Consider the following 18,092-nt stretch of genomic DNA (forward strand, 5'->3'; position numbering starts at 1 on the left):
AGAAATGTAGGAACACGTGAAGCAATCCTGACTTTATGTCCGATCTTAGAGGATCGAATCAAGAAAGACAAGCCCACGTACATGGCATTTGTAGATATAGAAAAGGCATTCGATAATGTTGATTGGACCAAGCTATTTACGATTCTGAAGGTGACTGGGATCAGATACCGAGAACGAAGAATTATCTACAATCTGTATAAAAATCAGTCTGCAGTTATAAGAATCGAAGGCTTTGAAAAAGAAGCAGCAATCCAGAAAGGAGTGAGGCAAGGTTGCAGTTTGTCCCCCCTCCTTTTCAATGTTTACATAGAACAGGCAGTAAAGAAAATCGAAGAGGAATTTGGAAAAGGAATCACAGTCCAAGGAGAGGAAATCAAAACCTTGAGATTTGCCGATGATATTGTTATTTTATCTGAGACTGCAGAAGATCTCGAGAAGCTGCTGAATGGTATGCACGAAGTCTTGGGTAAGGAGTACAAGATGAAAATAAATAAGTCCAAAACAAAAGTAATGGTGTACAGTCGAACAAAGGCAGGTGATGCAGGAAATATTAGATTAGGAAATGAAGTCTTAAAGGAAGTAGATGAATATTGTTACTTGGGGAGTAAAATAACTAACGATGGCAGAAGTAAGGAGGACATAAAATGCAGACTAGCACAAGCAAGGAAGAGCTTTCTTAAGAAAATAAATTTGCACACTTCAAACATTGATGTAGGAATTAGAAAGATGTTTTAGAAGACTTTCGTGTGGAGCGTGGCATTGTATGGAAGTGAAACATGGACGATAACTAGCTCAGAAGGAATGAGAATAGAAGCTTTTGAAATGTGGTGTTACAGAAGAATGCTGAAGGTGAGATGGATAGATTGAATCACAAATGAAGAGATACTGATCGAATTGGCGAGAGGAGGTCGATTTGGCTAAATTTGACAAGAAGAAGAGATAGAATGATAGGACATATCTTAAGACACCCAGGACTTGTGCAGTTGGTTTTTGATGGAAGTGTAGGTGGTAAGAACGGTAGGGGTAGACCAAGATATGAATATGACAAGCAGATTAGAGCAGATGTAGGATGCAGTAGTTACGTAGAAATGAAAAAGTTAGCACAGGATAGGATGGCATGGAGGGCTGCATCAAACCAGTCTATGGACTGATGACTCAAACAACAACATATGTACAGTATTGTTTACATAGCGTAAATTTGTCAAAGAGTTTAGTGATAACATGAAACAGTAATGACAAAATTAAAAATATATACAAGTATTAATATAATGAGAACTTACGTACTTATCTAGACTGCCGATGTTAAGTCTGTTGTCACCAAACACTCTTTCAGGACTGTGGTCATGGAAAGTTTTTGGTGAGGCATGCTGCGCGTGGAGAGGGGAGGGGAAGAATGGGAGGGGCCTTGTAGAGCGATGTGGATCTCTCCTATTGGATGATTAAATCGAGTATACTGTACAGTGGAGAGAGGAGGGAGAAGTAGGGAGGAGCGGCTGGAGCGCTGTGGAACCTTCCATCAACATTGGAGAGGGGAGAGAAGTTATTGACCTACTTCATGTTAAATGTACTTTTATGTAATATGGATGAATGCAAATTAATAATTTAGGTGAATAAAGTAAGGATATTATTATTATTATTATTATTATTATTATTATTATTATTATGATAAAAGCAATTTAATGAGTAGCTGTTGTCAGATATTATGTGAGTAGAGCGAATAGGGGGGAATTATTTAAATGTGTATGCTCATTCAGGTTATTTGCATTAGCATTTTTTGCGACGTAAATTTCTATTGCTTCTTTTATATTCAAAGATTTACTTTTATTTTCAAAGTGTAAAATTTTTAGATCAGTGTTGATGCCTGTGAAATGGTGTGAACAGTCGTATATGTGCTCCCCGAAGGCTGAATGCCGATTATATCTGATCGCGTTTTTGTGTTCTTTGTATCTTGTATGTAAATTACGTTTTGTTTGACCTATATATGTGGCGTTGCAGTTAGGTTCTTGGCACTTGAGTTCATATACTCCTGATTTTGAGAAAGGGTCCTTTTTGTGTAAGTTGCACCTGCTGATGTGTCTCTGTAGTGTGATATTCGTTCGAAAGGCTACTTTTAAACCTTGTTTCTTGAAAATGTTGGCTACTTTGTATGTGTTATTTTTAACATAGTTGAAAACCACGTAGTTTTCTTTGTCATGTGTGGTGCTTTCCCGGCGAATTTTCTTATGTTAATTTAATAGTTTTTCTACTGTGCCTGGAGGATGGTTGTTTTCTTTCTTGATTTGTTTAATGATTTGTATCTCTTCATTGAAATCTGTTGTGCTCATTGGTATGGAAATAGCTCTATGTATCATTGTATTCAGTCTTGCTATTTTGTGTGTGTATGGGTGGTTTGAGTTGTTGTCAATAGTGTGCGACGTCTGAGTGGGCTTTCTGTATACTTCGTAAGATAGGTTGTAAGATAGGAATAATGACAACCTATCTTACAAAGTATACAGAAAGCCTACTCTTTCATTCTTTGTATGTTAGTGTGTATTTTACAGGTATGTTTATAGTGTTATAATTTACATTGTATTTGCTGTGTGTTTGACAGACTGAAAAGCCTTTTTTACATTTACTTAGGGTTTCTTCTCCATCACTACTAAAATGTAGGCCATGTTTAGTAAATAAGTGCCAGCTAAACCCCGAAACATCTATTAAGTCAACATTTCTGAAAGGTTTACACAATCTATTAATTGTAATATTTACATCCTACACAACCTGGTTCACACATCAATCCTGTATGAGATCATGTCTATCTGGTAAATTAGGTAATATACTTATATAAACTCGTGTCCGCATCCCGAGGTGGTGCATCTCTTTTGAGGCACACCCCCAATGGAGGTGAGCTGAGTGTACCATTTGAATCACATACCAGCCCTCCTGCCATTCATACATTTCTGGCAGTACCGGGAATTGAACCCGGGCCCCAAGGATGTCAGCTAATAACACTAATCATCATGCTATGGAGGCAGATGGTACATTAGGTAACTACAATTAGAGTTGAGAGAAGACACTTACTTAGCAAAGATAAATTACAATGTTCATTAGTGTGTTGATTTACAGCAAGTTTTGTTTTGCCCAGTCCTGTAACTCAAATGTGTTCTACCAAAGGCAACTTTCATCATAAAACTGTGCTATCATCATATTGGTAATAATGAAGTTTCTGTACATGTCTGAGATGAAACTGTAGCTAAATGTGGACCTAATGAAATTGTATACATCATCCTCCACTATATTAGTGAAAGGTTTAATCCCTTGAAATGGCCAGGAGTGCCGTCTCTTTGTTGGTCTGATAGGTGAGTTGACCAAAATAACAACCCATTCAGGTGGTGGCAGCAGCAATATCTTTATTTTTTATTTTTGCTAGTGGCTTTACGTTGCACCGACACAGACAGGTCTTATGGCAACGACGGGATAGGAAGGGGCTAGGAGGGGGAAGGAAGCGGCCGTGGCCTTAATTAAGGTACAGCCCCAGCATTTGTCTGGTGTGAAAATGGAAAACCACAGAATACCATCTTCAGGCTGCCAATAGTGGGATTCGAACCCACTATCTCCCGGATGCAAGCTCACAGCTGCACGCCCCTAACCGCACGGCCAACTCACCCGCTAGAGCAGCATCATTATTGTATGTCTACCACTTAGTCTCGTTTCCTGATACGGTGTCAGGGATGAGATGGGATCAAATTATATGGCACGTTTTTACAACCGGATGCTCTTCCAGGTGCCAACCACAGTTGAGAAGCTAATGAAGATGAAATGAATGATGGTGAATGAAACTGGGAGAGCAGGTGAAAGGAATCAGCTGTGGCCTACGAAAAGATACCACCCCGGCATTTCTCTTGAAGTGAAAATGGTAAGCCTCAGAAAACCATTCTCAGCTAACGGTGGGGTTTGAACCATACTTGTAGTGTATTAACATGCACGGCCATTCCAATAATAATAATAATAATAATAATAATAATAATAATAATAATAATAATAATAATAATAATAATAATGACAAAACTGATTTTTGACAAAGGAGTAGCAGAAGTGCTATAACAATGTACACTCCAAAATTTAAGACAGTCAACAGTACTTATATAAAGTGAAATAACACCAAATGCACACAGTGAAAAAAATCAACTAATAATTCTTGTCAACCACGTACCTCATAGAAGGGTATATCCAAAATATGATACTGAACCCACTGAAGAACGGATGTCGCATGTGACTATACAGTCGAAGAAGTCCTTGGGATTTGTATTTTTCAATGCCATTCCACCCCTGATTGCTATAGATGACCTAAAAATACAAATATATCACATGTTGGATTTTATATACCGGGTGAGTCAGCTGCGCCTGACGTTTCTGCTTTTAGGCATCCCGACGAACGTCAGTTGGGTGACGGTCAATTTTCCTTTGCCGTATACCAAGCTACAGTTGCTGCGTCATCACTACACGACTTTTGCAAAAACATGTACGTGACAGGTATTTACACAATACATCACACTATCATACGGTTATGTAAAAAGTACGTGCCAATTATAAGCTTTCGATTGGTTTTGAAATTATCGCTAAAAAGCGATGGCATACTGATAGAAAATGTGTGTGAGTTTGTGAAGCGGGACGTAGTTTTACACCAAGTAAGCTTTCTGATAAACTGGAGGCAACAGTCACCGTGGTGTAGTGGACTAACCACGGACATGTTGACGCATGTTGCGTTGGTAGGTGGGTTCGAATCCCACGAGTGATAAATAATTTTATACACATTTTAAACTTTAAGGATCAAGTAAAAGGCCCTTCGTGCCACATTCGACCAATAGCATGCCTGTTGAATGTGTAGTGGCCTGACACTTGGTGTAGCCTAGCAGTCCTGGTCATTTCTTTGCTATGTATTCAGCAGATGAGTATGTTGACATGCTCCTCATCTACGGCGAAGCAAAACAGAACGCACAGGAAACAGCGCTTGTACCAGGAAAGATTTCCACACAGACAACAACCAAAAGCAAACACGTTTAGGAGGGTGGAGCGACATTTGTGTATAACTTTGTCACTTTCCCGAACAGGTCCTGTTAGAGACCCACCAGTTACGTCCGGTGAAACTGCTGAGATGGTTTTGGACACTTTCCGGGAGAACCCTCACGTGAGTATCCAGGCAGTAGCACAACAGGCCAACATCAGCCAGTCATCTGTTGTAAAGATAATGCATTCCAGTTTTTTTTTTGGCCGTATCACCTGCAACTACATCAAGAACTCCACGGACGAGATTTTGAAACTCGTGTTGATTTCTGTGCATGGATACTGACGCAAGTGGCAAATGATCCAGCATCTGTATCTCACATTTTATTTTCGGATGAGGCACGATTTCATAATAATGGCTCTGTGAATCATCATAATATGTACTACTAGAGTGTTAAAAATCCCCACTGGGTAAGGCAGGCAGCATTTCCGGCACAATGGGGAGTAACTGTCTGGTACCTTTCACCTGGCCTGCTAGATCACCCAATTTGACGCCACTGGACTTCTTCCTATGGGGCTATTTGAAGGATGTAGTGTAAGCTCAGCAGTCGGAAAATCCTGAAAGCCTCCGTAACCTTATTACGGAAGCCTGTGAATCCGTAACACCTACAATGCTACAAGGAGCCCGAATGGCAGTTCAACAGCGTGCTGAAATGTGCATCACTGCAGAAGGCCATCTATTCTAACACTTACTGCGCTAACAGGCTGTTGCTCAGTCAAGCGGATTCAAACCCCCAACCATTCTATCCTCGTCCAGCCCTGCTTATAAAACATCCACAAAAGCAGCCCTAATGGCCTAGAACAGTGCATAAATAAATAAATAAATAAATTAATTAATTAAATAACCAACGATGTGAGGGCATTCGGATACATTGGCTCTTTGGATGATTCTGGAAGTACATAATGCGAATAAAATGTACAGGCTCTAGTGGAATTCGAACCCACCTACCACACGCAGCTTTATTAACAGCACCGTACTTAACCTATTACACCACGGTGATTCCAGAGTAGGTTTCCAGAAAGTCTACTAGATGGACTACTACTTCCGCTTCACAAATACACACACGTTTTTTATCACCATGCCATCACTTTTAGCGTTCATTTCATACCCTACTGAAAGCTCATAATTGGCACGCACTTTTTACATAATCGTATGACAGTTTGATGCATTGTGTAAATGCCTGTCGCATACGGTACATGTTTTTGCAAAGCTAATGGTGCAGTGAGCGATTAAAGGCGATTGTTGCTTGGTATACGGCAAAGAAGAACAGACCATAACGACACCAGCGACGTTCGGTGGGATGCTTAACAGCATAAAATGTCAGGCGCGGCTGACTCACCCGGTATGAACAATCTCCAGGAGATTAGAGGAATACTGTATACAAATATGTTGCAAATTCATACATTTTAGATTATTTATCACTCAAGAGAGCAGGTGTGGAGAAAATAAATCTCACCACCTGAAAATAATGATAGGAAGAATAACATATTATGTAACAGCAGGGATAAATGAGGTTATAAATACAAAGAGAAATACAACTAGGCATCACAAAGTATCGACATATGAGAGTCCATATTAAGACAGCATTTCAAAAATTAAAACCAAACTTTTCTTAGGTCACTTACCCAAATCCATCAGTACAAGTAAATGAAATTATTATTTGTAATGCATGCCTGACTGTTCTCCCCTGCACTAAGCAAGGAACAGGTAAGAACACAAAATTTAGGGGGGAAAAAGTCAGAAAATTCAAGAACTACTATTCAAATATTCAGTTATTAGCAACCAATAAACACAAAATTTATACCAAATGTGTCCACTGATACTACGTATTAGGTATTCATTTGTACTTCTAATAATAACGTCATTGGCTTTACGTACCATTAACTACTTGCATGGTTTTTGGAGATGCCAAGGTGCTGGAATTTAGTCCTGCAGGAGTACTTTAACATGCCAGTAAATCTACTGATACGAGGCTGACGTACTTGTTTTAAAGCTATAATTTTTCCATCATTATGTGCTAAGATAACAATTTTCTTTACATCCTTTGTGTAACTGTAACAATATCCTTTCATGTACCTTATCTGTAGCATAGGGTTAGCCCAGTTTTAAACAGAGTAGAATCAAATTAGGTGTGTGACAACCAACCAACCAACCAACCAACCAACCAACCAACCAACCAACCAACCAACCAACCAACCAACCAACCAATCCTGATCTGCCTTTAGGGCAGTCGCCCAGGTGGCAGATTCCCTATCTGTTGTTTTCCTAGCCTTTTCTTAAATGATTTCAAAGAAATAGGAAATTTATTGAACATCTCCCTTGGTAAGTTATTCCAATCCTTAACTCCCCTTGCCATAAATGAATATTTGCCCCAGTTTGTCCTCTTGAATTCCAACTTTATCTTCATATTGTGATCTTTCCTACTTTTAAATACGCCACTCAAACTTATTCGTCTACTAATGTCATTCCACGCCATCTCTCCGCTGACAGCTCGGAACATACCACTTATGATACAAATTCTTATAATTTTGTTAAATACCACCTATTCAAGACAATAAAAACTTACATATTTATTAAGTTGTTGATATGGTACATGTTTCGCTCATTTTTCGTGAACATCATCAGCCAATTATCATTTACTTAAGGTTATATAAGATCATGAATCTATTCTATTGGATTAAATTATGCTCACCGGGCGAGTTGGCCGTGCGTGTAGAGGCGCGCGGCTGTGAGCTTGCATCCGGGAGATAGTAGGTTCGAATCCCACTATCGGCAGCCCTGAAAATGGTTTTCCGTGGTTTCCCATTTTCACACCAGGCAAATGCTGGGGCTGTACCTTAATTAAGGCCACGGCCGCTTCCTTCCAACTCCTAGGCCTTTCCTATCCCATCGTCGCCATAAGACCTATCTGTGTCGGCGCGACGTAAAGCCCCTAGCAAAAAAAAAAAAAAAAAATTATGCTTGTAAACCTGATTGACAAATCTTATAATATTTTACAAGTCATATAAAAATAAAATTATGTCTTTAAGTTAAAACATATTTGTCTAAAATCTATCGAAGTCCATTTTTATTGACGAAACTCATCTGGTGAACATCCTTTAAAATTATTTTAAAGAACCTTTTGAGATCTGGCTAATTGTATTGATTCAATGTTGCTTGACTTGTATGATTGTCGTTGAAACTTCGTTAACCATATTAACAATTTTCTACAGTTGATAATTGCCTATGTTATGAACATTTGACTTTTTCTCGATGTTGCTGGAGTAACATTTGTACAAAATGTATTGGCATTAATTTTATGTTGTCAATACGAGAATACTGTTCATGAACAAACTTGTTGGTAAATAAACACTTTCTAATGTGAGGTAGAATTTGAATTATTCTCGTATGTTCGAAATTGGGCTTGTTGGTATATCTGTAATGAAAGATAAAAATTATATGTTTATGGTTTTGATTATAATTCTGTATAAACTTCTTATCGAAAGAATTGTCACTTACTTTTCTTTCTGCTGCATAATTGTCTAGTGTTACTCCTAGCCTCTTAAGAACTACTTGTTCTGCTTGCACTCCTTGTATTATATGAGTGAGTGTGGATGAGTTTACGTTTTGGTGGGGAGTGGGAAGGGGAAGTGAAGGTAGGCGGAGCATTGATAGCTGCAAGATTGTGGAGGGGACTGCCTAGGAGAAGTAAGGGGAGGAGTTGAGTTTCTTTGCGTCAATAAGCCATTAACTTGTGTCGGATTAAATTGTTTATAGAATTTATTTATATCAGATTTAAGCATTTGTATTAATTCCGGTAATTGTACTAAGATGGGGTTCTTTAATTCAATTTCGTGATTTAGGTTTTTATTTTTGTTGTATTGCTGATCTAAATGAATGTATATGTTTTCCAATTCTGTCATTTCTTTTCCTTTTTCTACTCTTCTTGAATTTCTTAAATCCGTTTCAATAGTTGTAAAACTGTGTCCAGTTTCTAGCATGTGTGCTCCCAATGCAGAATGTTTCTTCAATACGGACAAAAAATGAAATTTATAACCTGCAACATACCACATAGTCGAGCAGCTCGTCTTCTTTCTCCCAATTCTTCCCAGCCCAAACTTTGCAACATTTTTGTAACGCTACTTTTGTCGGAAATCACCAAGAACAAATCGAGCTGCTTTTCTTTGGATTTTTTCCAGTTCTTGAATCAGGTAATCCTGGGGAGGGTCCCATACACTGGAACCATACTCTAGTTGGGGTCTTACCAGAAATTTATATGCCCTCTCCTTTACACCCTTACAACAACCCCTAAATATCCTCAAAACCATGTGCAAAGATCTGTACCCCTTATTTACAATCATATTTATGTGATTACACCAATGAAGATCTTTCCTTATATTAACACCTAGATACTTACAATGATCCCCAAAAAGAACTTTCACACCATCAATGCAGTAATTAACACTGAGAGGACTTTTCCTATTTGTGAAACTCACAACCTGACTTTTAACACCGTTTATCAACATACTATTGCCTGCTGTCCATCTCACAACATTATCGAAGTCACGTTGCAGTTGCTCACAATCTTGTAAATTATTTATTACTCTATACAGAATAAAATCATCCACAGAAAGCCTTACCTCTGATTCCACTTCTTTACTGATATCATTTATATATATATAAGAAAATATAAAGGCCCAATAATACTTCCTTGAGTAATTCCCGTCTTAATTATTACAGGGTCAGATAAAGCTAAATCTCTGACATCTATTTTCTAGAAATATAGCAACCCATTCAGTCACTCTTTTGTCTAGTCCAATTGCACTCATTTTTGCCAATAGTCTCCCATGATCACCCTATCAAATGCTTTAGACAGGTCAATCGCGATACAGTCCATTTGACCTCCTGAATCCAAGATATCTACTATATCTTGCTGGAATCCTACAAGTTGAGCTTCAGTGGAATAACCTTTCCTAAAACCGAACTGCCTTCTATCGAACCAGTTATTAATTTTGTAAACATGTCTAATATAATCAGAAAGAATGCCTTCCCAAAGCTTACATACAACGCATGTCAAACTTACTGGCCTGTAATTTTCAGCTTTATGTCGCCTGTAATTTTCAGCTTTATGTCTATCACCCTTTCCTTTATACACAGGGGCTACTATAGCAACTCTCCATTCATCTGGTATAGCTCCTTCGACCAAACAATAATCAAATAAGTACTTGAGATATGGTACTATATCCCAACCCATTGTCTTTAGTACATCCCCACAAATTTTATCAATTCCAGCTGCTTTTCTAGTTTTCAACTTTTGTATCTTATTGTAAATGTAAATTTTAATACTTCTTTAGCATTAGTCTCCTCCTCTATCTCGACATTATCCTTGTAACAAACAATCTTTACATACCGCTGACTGAATACTTCTACCTTTTGAAGATCCTCACATACACACTCCTCTTGTTCATTAATTATGGTATTCCTGGAATGTCCTGCTTGGAACCGGTTTCTTCCTTAAAATACCTATATATACCCTTCCGTTTTTCACTAAAATTTGTGTGACTGATAATTATGCTTGCCATCATGTTATCCTTAGCTGCCTTCTTTGCTAGATTCAATTTCCTAGTAAGTACCTTCAATTTCTCCTTACTTCCACAGCCATTTCTAACTCTATTTCTTTCCAGTCTGCACCTCCTTCTTTGTCTTTTTATTTCTCTATTATAATAACATGGGTCTTTACCATTCCTTACCACCTTTAGAGGTACAAACGTGTTTTCACATTCCTCAACAATTGCTTTAAACCCATCCCAGAGTCTGTTTACATTTTTATTTACCATTTTCCACCGATCATACTTACTTTTTAGAAACCTGCTGATGCCTCTGTCATAATCAGCCAAGGATAATTGTACAAAGACAAGTATAAATCATGACTCTTATGGTGTGATTACAATGGTGAATTAAAAATATACATTGTATGATTAAAATAGTATATACATATTGTACCGGTTACGACCTGTACATGAGTATTTTTTTAGTATAAATGACATTTAATTATCACGCGTGATGTTCTGAGCACGCCTGGTTTGTTTACCGTCAGCGAGGCCAGCAAGCGAGTAAAGGACAGCTGTGAGCTGTGACGTAGCCACAGGGGCTAGCTAGACTGCCCGCCCGTCACACCATGTGTTCCCAGCCTGGACTCGTATATTCTAGATTCCACGTCACATCTTCCCGAATGTTCGACGGGGAAAATTTTGTAACTCCCGTAATTATTATGCTAGCGGCTTGAGCGATATGTCATCTTGTTTGGGATCACCTGAACGTCGTAATGCTCAAGTTTCAAGTAAATCCATCAAGGGATTCAGGAGATATTCAGTCAAGCCGTATTGTGACGTAGACGTCCCGGATCGAATAAAAGGAGGGCCCACTGTAGCCTGTTCACTCAGTTACAGCTGAGTAGTCAGCGTGGACACTCTCGCTGCTACTATCGTCGTGTAGTGACAGTCCCGACGAGGAACTCTGTAATTTTCTTTTTTTTTTTTTTTTGCTAGTTGCTTTACGTCGCACCGACACAGATAGGTCTTATGGCGACGGTGGGACAGGAAATGGCTAGTTGTGGGAAGGAAGCGGCCGTGGCCTTAATTAAGGTACAGCCCCAGCATTTGCCTGGTGTGAAAATGGGAAACCACGGAAAACCATTTTCAGGGCTGCCGACAGTGGGGTTCGAACCTACTATCTCCCGAATACTGGATACTGGACGCACTTAAGCGACTGCAGCTATCGAGCTCGTTTGTAATTTTCTAAGTATTCATAAAGTGAACTTGTATTTTCTTCGAGTGTAGGAGAACGAATTCTTCCAAGTATTCTCAAGTGGACTTGCAATATTTCGAGTGTTAAAGAACATTTTCTAAGTCTTCATAATTGAACTTACAATATTTACGGGTGTTCGAGATTGGAATTTTTCCAATTATTCATGAAATGGACTTGTATTATTTACGTGTGCTAAATTCATAATTGGACTTGTATTATTTACGTGTGTTAAAGAACGAATTCTTTATAAATTGAACCTGCAATATTTGCGAGTGTTAAGAGACTCATTCCTCTAATAAACAGTGATTTATAAACTTTGCTAGTGATCATCTCTGAATGTGCTTTAAGTTCCCGTAAGCATAAATTTGTGATTTTGCTGGTACTGGATCAAAGACTTATAAACTTTGCCGGTGATGAACTCTAACTTCATTCAACGTCTTTAAAACATAAATTTAGGATTTCACCTCTGTTTACTCAAAGACTTGTACATTCGCCAGTGTTGATTCAAAGACTTATAAATTTTGCCAATGATAGACTGTAAATTTATTCATGTGGATGGACTTGTGTTTTCGTACATGTTCACTCAAAGACTTGTACATTCGCCAGTGTTGATTCAAAGACTTATAAATTTTGCCAGTGATAGACTGTAAATTTATTCATGTGGATGGACTTGTGTTTTTCGTACATGTTCACTCAAAGACTTGTACATTCGCCAGTGTTGATTCAAAACTTTATAAATTTCGTCAGTGATGAACTTTAAATCTATTCAGATTTTCATGTGGATGGACTTATGTTTTTTGTCCGTGTTCATTCAAAGACTTGTACCTTCACCAGTGATGAACTTTAAATTTGGTCATAGTTTCATGAGAAGGGACTTGTGTTATTTTTGCCAGTATTTATTCAGAGACGAAGACTTTTGCTAGTGGTGAACTTTGAAAGTATTCATAATCCTCGTATACAGAGACATATCATTTTACGAGTGTTAAATTTTGAAAGTCTTGACGAATAATAACCAGTGACTTCACTAATAGGTTAATCACCCAAGGTTTTTATGAACTCAGATTTATCAGTACTGCGAGTGACCTTGGAGACATCAACCCTCTCAGTCACATTGGACTGAGGTAGCAAATGATTATCTGCAACATCACCAGGATCATCGGGGTTCAACCTGGGCCTCGAAAGTTCGAGGCATCTCTACCTTCTACCAACCCAGACAGTCCAGCCGCTTCTGTACGGGGTCCCTGGAATCTTCTGGAACGTGTTCCAACCTGCTCGGCTTGGTGAACTGGAGAATCCGAGCCATATTATAGGACTATGTGGAAGACAACTTATATCTACCTGGAGGTGATGTGCAATTTCATGTCTTATATGAATAAACTCATGTTCAGTCAAAGTCAAAGTTTTCTTGTAGATAGGACCCTACCTCCTGTACCGAGCCCTAGCTACTAGTCACCCAGTTTTTGCCCTGAGAACTATATACTTGCTTACTTTAAAATATAATCTGAGAGTCGGGCTCTTTTACCGGTACAATATATAGATTGAACTGATCTTATACTTCGGGATTGTCAAATCCTCATCTATAATATTTCTTTCACACTTTCCATTTAATAACTGTGCAGAATGTTCCTAGAAACCCTCCCTCACTCTCTTTTCCTTAAAAGTACAGTATCTACATCTTATTTCTTTGTATTTCTTCCCATTTTCAATTTCTTTAACATCAAACAGCATATCATGATCATCAAGTTGTGGTCAAAGTCCAAGTATCTTGCAAGCTAACACATGGTTTCTGAATCCCTGATTTTCAAGAGGACATATATGAATACCCCTGCAAATGCAAAATTCTTCCCTGCTGATGTTATTGTGTGAGCACAAAAGCAGGGCTAGATGACAGAAGAACTGAACTTGTTAGGTGTCATTGACCATGGGCAGTGCTGAACTTACCATCACTGCTCTGTCTAGACACACTTCACACCTCAACAGCAAACTAGCAGTAATTCCAGCTGGAGTCAGTTCTTCAGCTCCTGGTGTAACTGTTAATAAACCCTTCAAGGAGAAAGGCTGACAACAATATGAAAGGTGGCTATTAGATCTGCATACAGAGCTAACAACAATTGGAAAAATTAAATATTTTTCACACCACATCACTGCTCACTAGAAGGAAATACCTGATAATCTAATAATTAAATAATTCAAAAAGTTCTGTATCTCCAGTGTCATGGATGGATGTCCACGCTAATGTACAGTCACTTCTGCCTCACTTGAATGATGTAAGTGACACATTTTCTGCATGTGATCCGAATGCTATTCTATTATCGGAAACATGGCTGAAGCAATCTCTTCCTAGTTCATTGCTTAATTTAAACGGATTCTCGCTCGAAAGGTGTGACAGAGGGGGAAAACGTGGGGGAGGTGTATATATGTATGTATTTACTTAACGATTTAAAGTATAAAATAGTTTAGCGAACAGAGAACATCTATTCTACAAACCTGAGTTTATGTTTGTTGTAACTGAAGTGTTGGTACGGAGATTCTTTTGGGTGTGGTGCACAAACCCCCACAAATTGGTCACACTGCAGATCTAGAGGATGTACTGGTGGATCTAGCCCCCCGAATATGTGCATATTTTGACACTAGGACACTTTAATACCAACATTCTAAAATGCACCAATGAGACCAAGCAAGTGACCAATATTTTTGAATCTTGCAACATGATGATACTGCCACTAAGACCGATGTATCACACCAATAATTCCCACAGTTTGCTTGATTTGATAGTAACAAACAATCCCAACAAGATCATAACACATGGACAACTTCCTGTTCCTGGAATTTCCCACCATGACACTGTATATGTTGTATATTCACTCAAAATTCCACAAATATAAACCTAAAACTGGCACTTTCAGAGATTTTAAAAACATTAAGATGGATGCCTTCACTGAGGATGCTCTTTCCACGCCATGGCACACTGTTAAGCATCTGAATGATGTTAATGATAAAGCTCATCACTTTAGTTACCTTTTGTTTTCACTGTACGATACACACGCCCCACTGAAAACAGCACGGGTTACTCGTCCAGCAACTTCTTGGCTAGACCAATACATTTGTGAATAGATGACTCAGAGATAATGCCTATAAAATCTACCGTAAAGATAATTCAACTGTAAATTTTGAGTGTTACAAAAGGCTAAGGAACAAAGTAACACAAATGATTCATAATGCTAAAATTCACTTCGCCCACTCTCAGCTAAATACCAACAACATAGCTAAGCTGTGCAGATCAGTTAAAGATCTAGATTTAGGTAAGGCACCTGAAAACAGTGAACTAATAGTGTTTGATCACCAGACTTAACTTTGCCTCCTTGCTTCCACTCTAATATGACGGGCCCTTGCCAGAGGTCAGATTTGGACAGTGCTATTCTGTCTTACCACTAGGATGCAGTAGACTACCTGCTACTTCCGGCCACGACACTCGGTGGGAGTCTGTGAGATGAAGCGGACAGTCGGTTGCGTGAAGTAAGGACGATGACATAGTCAGTGCGACTAGCACATTTGGAGTTTTATGTGAATGTAAATATGTGTAGCGAGTGTTCTTGTATTGTGTATCACGTGTGTTTTAAGTGTGTAAATACATCTGTGATGATAATTCCACAGGAATCCAGTGATATGAACCGGCTACCTACCTCGTGTCTGATACCTACAGCCCACTACTTTCCTCGTGCTATCCTTAGCTAAACCTTGTACATATCCTAACTCACTCAATTCAAATTTGTCTACATCCCTATCCCACCTCATTCATGGTCATCTGGCCCGGAGGACCACAGTGCGACTAGTGGAGTTTCAATTCAATTCATGGTCATCCGGCCTGGAGGACCACATGAATTGAGGTGGGATAGGGATATAGACAAATGTGAATTGAGTGAGTTAGGATATGTACAAGGTTTAGCTAAGGATAGCACAATGAAAGTAGTGGACTGTAGGTATCAGACACGAGGTATGTAGCCGGTTCATATCACTGGATTCCTGTGGAACTATTATCATAGATATATTTACACACTTAAAACACACGTGATACACAATACAAGAACACACACTACACATATTTACATTCACATAAAGCTCCGAACGTGCTAGTCGCACTATGTCATCGTCCTTACTTCACGCGACCGACTGTCCGCTTCATCTCACAGACTCCCACCGAGTGTCGTGGCCGGAAGTAGCAGATAGTCTACCACATCCTAGTGGTAAGACAAAATAGCAATGTCCAAATCTGACCTCTGGCGAGGGCCCGCCAAATTAGAGTGGAAGCAAAGAGGCAAAGTTAAGTCTGGGGATCAAACAGACATTATTCGTCGGATTATGAATTATCCGTATTTCGAATTAAACAATTTAAATAACATGCAAAACCGTACCTCATGTTTCGGGGAACGAGAGCTTCTTCAAATTAGGCGGGACTTTGAATTATCGAGCTTCTACTGTATACTGAAATTAAGTCAGAATGTGATACACCTCTAGATATGCCAGAATACATCAATGATTTCAGAGGATAGTTTATATTTTCTCGCGTCTAGTTAAATTTCGGAAAGGCTATTCAAATGTAAATCTGAAGCGGTGAGGTTATCATATCTGTATGTGCTCTTGAAATATATTTTCATGATACATATACGGTTACATTAGGTGACACTGTTTGAAGAAGAAAACTGAAACATTTGACATGGAGGCCTCTGGAGTGATACCATAATTTTTTTACAATAAAATTAAACATCCACATTCACATAGTATCAGATTTTGAAAAATAACTAACGAGTAAGCCGTAAGCCGTAGTGTAGATATCATCTGTGAAAACGCAAGTTTTGAACAAACTGATTACCGTTTCATACCGATTGTAATGTGTATGGGGTTTTCCCCGACTTTTACGAAAAATCGGATATAACGACAATCCCTATAGCGAATAATTCTTTTGCCGTTATGAATGCTCGCTATAACGGACTTCTACTGTATACTACTAATAAGGTGGAATAAATATTTAATTTTAATTTATCAAAACCTACCTGGGTTTTCGTGGTGCTACTTGGGTGGTGCGGCAAGTAGAACACTTCCCCTTTGGAACTGTCATTGCCTGAACTTCTGTCATGTGATGTAGTTGCTCATATTCTGACATGAATTCATTGTAGGCGCACCTAACATCTGGTTCTCTGCAGATGACATTCCAACTATAGCAACCTCTGTCTTGCGTGTGAGTATGATTCACCCACAGGACCCAGTTCTGAGCGACGAGGAAGGTGGTCAATGTAGCGCCCTGTAGACTCTGATGTTGTGTTGTGAGTGAAGTGTTCTTCACATCTCATCTCTTCAAGGGTTCAAGGTTTGTTTGGGAGGTCTTCTGTTTCCCAGAACCGTTGAAGCTGAACATCCAATGACGTTTCTCCATGGATGAAGAATGAGCATTGTGGCTGTACAGTTGAGGACAGTGTGCTTGATGCATCTATTGTTCCGGACAGACTCCATCCGAGCTCTGTTTCTTGCAACACTGGGTAGTTCCCTGGTTTGGTCATCTTTCCATGATGCAAAATTTCAAAAAAGATTTCAGCACCTAGAAGTAAATCTATTCCTCCTGGCCGATGGAAGTTAGGATCAGCGAGTTGGATGTCATCAGGGAGATTCCAATCATCATAGCAAAGCTCCACAGATGGCATGTCTCCTGTAATACGCAGTAGTACAGCACAAGTAACTGTTGCCTTGTAATTGCTTGCAGTAGCAGCAAGTGCAGAGATACTGAGCGTTTCGACTCGGATATTACCTCATTGATCCCTTGGATTGGAAACAATATGAGAGACTTCTTCAACCACAGCTTCTGAACCAAGGATTCTGTGATGAAATTAGTTTGTGATGCAGAATCTACAAGAACTCTGCATTTGTGAAACTGTCCTAACCGATTATGAACCATGACAATGGCTGTAGTAAGCAATACATGAGCAGAAGGGTTAGGTTTAGAGGAACAATAGGAACCGAATCCTTTGCGTGAGTCTTGTGACGAATCCGAATCCATATTATTCTCGGCACTTACTGGCAGGGCAGACTGTGTATGGTGCTGATGAACAAGGGTATGATGTGCCTTGCCACACTGACGGCACACATTACCTGAGGGACAATTAAAAGCACTGTGCCCAATAGCCAAACATTTGAAGCACAATTGATGTTGCTTAACAATGTCTATCATTTTTTGAACATTAATGTTTCTAAATCTTCTACATTTATACATAGG

General features: G+C 39.0%; 1 protein-coding gene across 1 annotated transcript in view; it reads right to left on the reverse strand.

Moving 5' to 3' along the window:
- The window catches only part of LOC136862763 (nurim homolog), a 166,294-nt gene that overhangs the window by 114,523 nt on the left and 33,679 nt on the right, over positions 1-18,092 (reverse strand). Inside the window, exon 4 of the mRNA XM_067138997.2 lies at positions 4,190-4,323. Coding sequence (XP_066995098.2) covers positions 4,190-4,323 — 134 coding nt within the window. The remainder of the gene's footprint in view (positions 1-4,189; positions 4,324-18,092) is intronic.

Source organism: Anabrus simplex, chromosome 2, assembly GCF_040414725.1.
Source record: "Anabrus simplex isolate iqAnaSimp1 chromosome 2, ASM4041472v1, whole genome shotgun sequence".
Classification (NCBI taxonomy): Eukaryota; Metazoa; Arthropoda; class Insecta; order Orthoptera; family Tettigoniidae; genus Anabrus; species Anabrus simplex.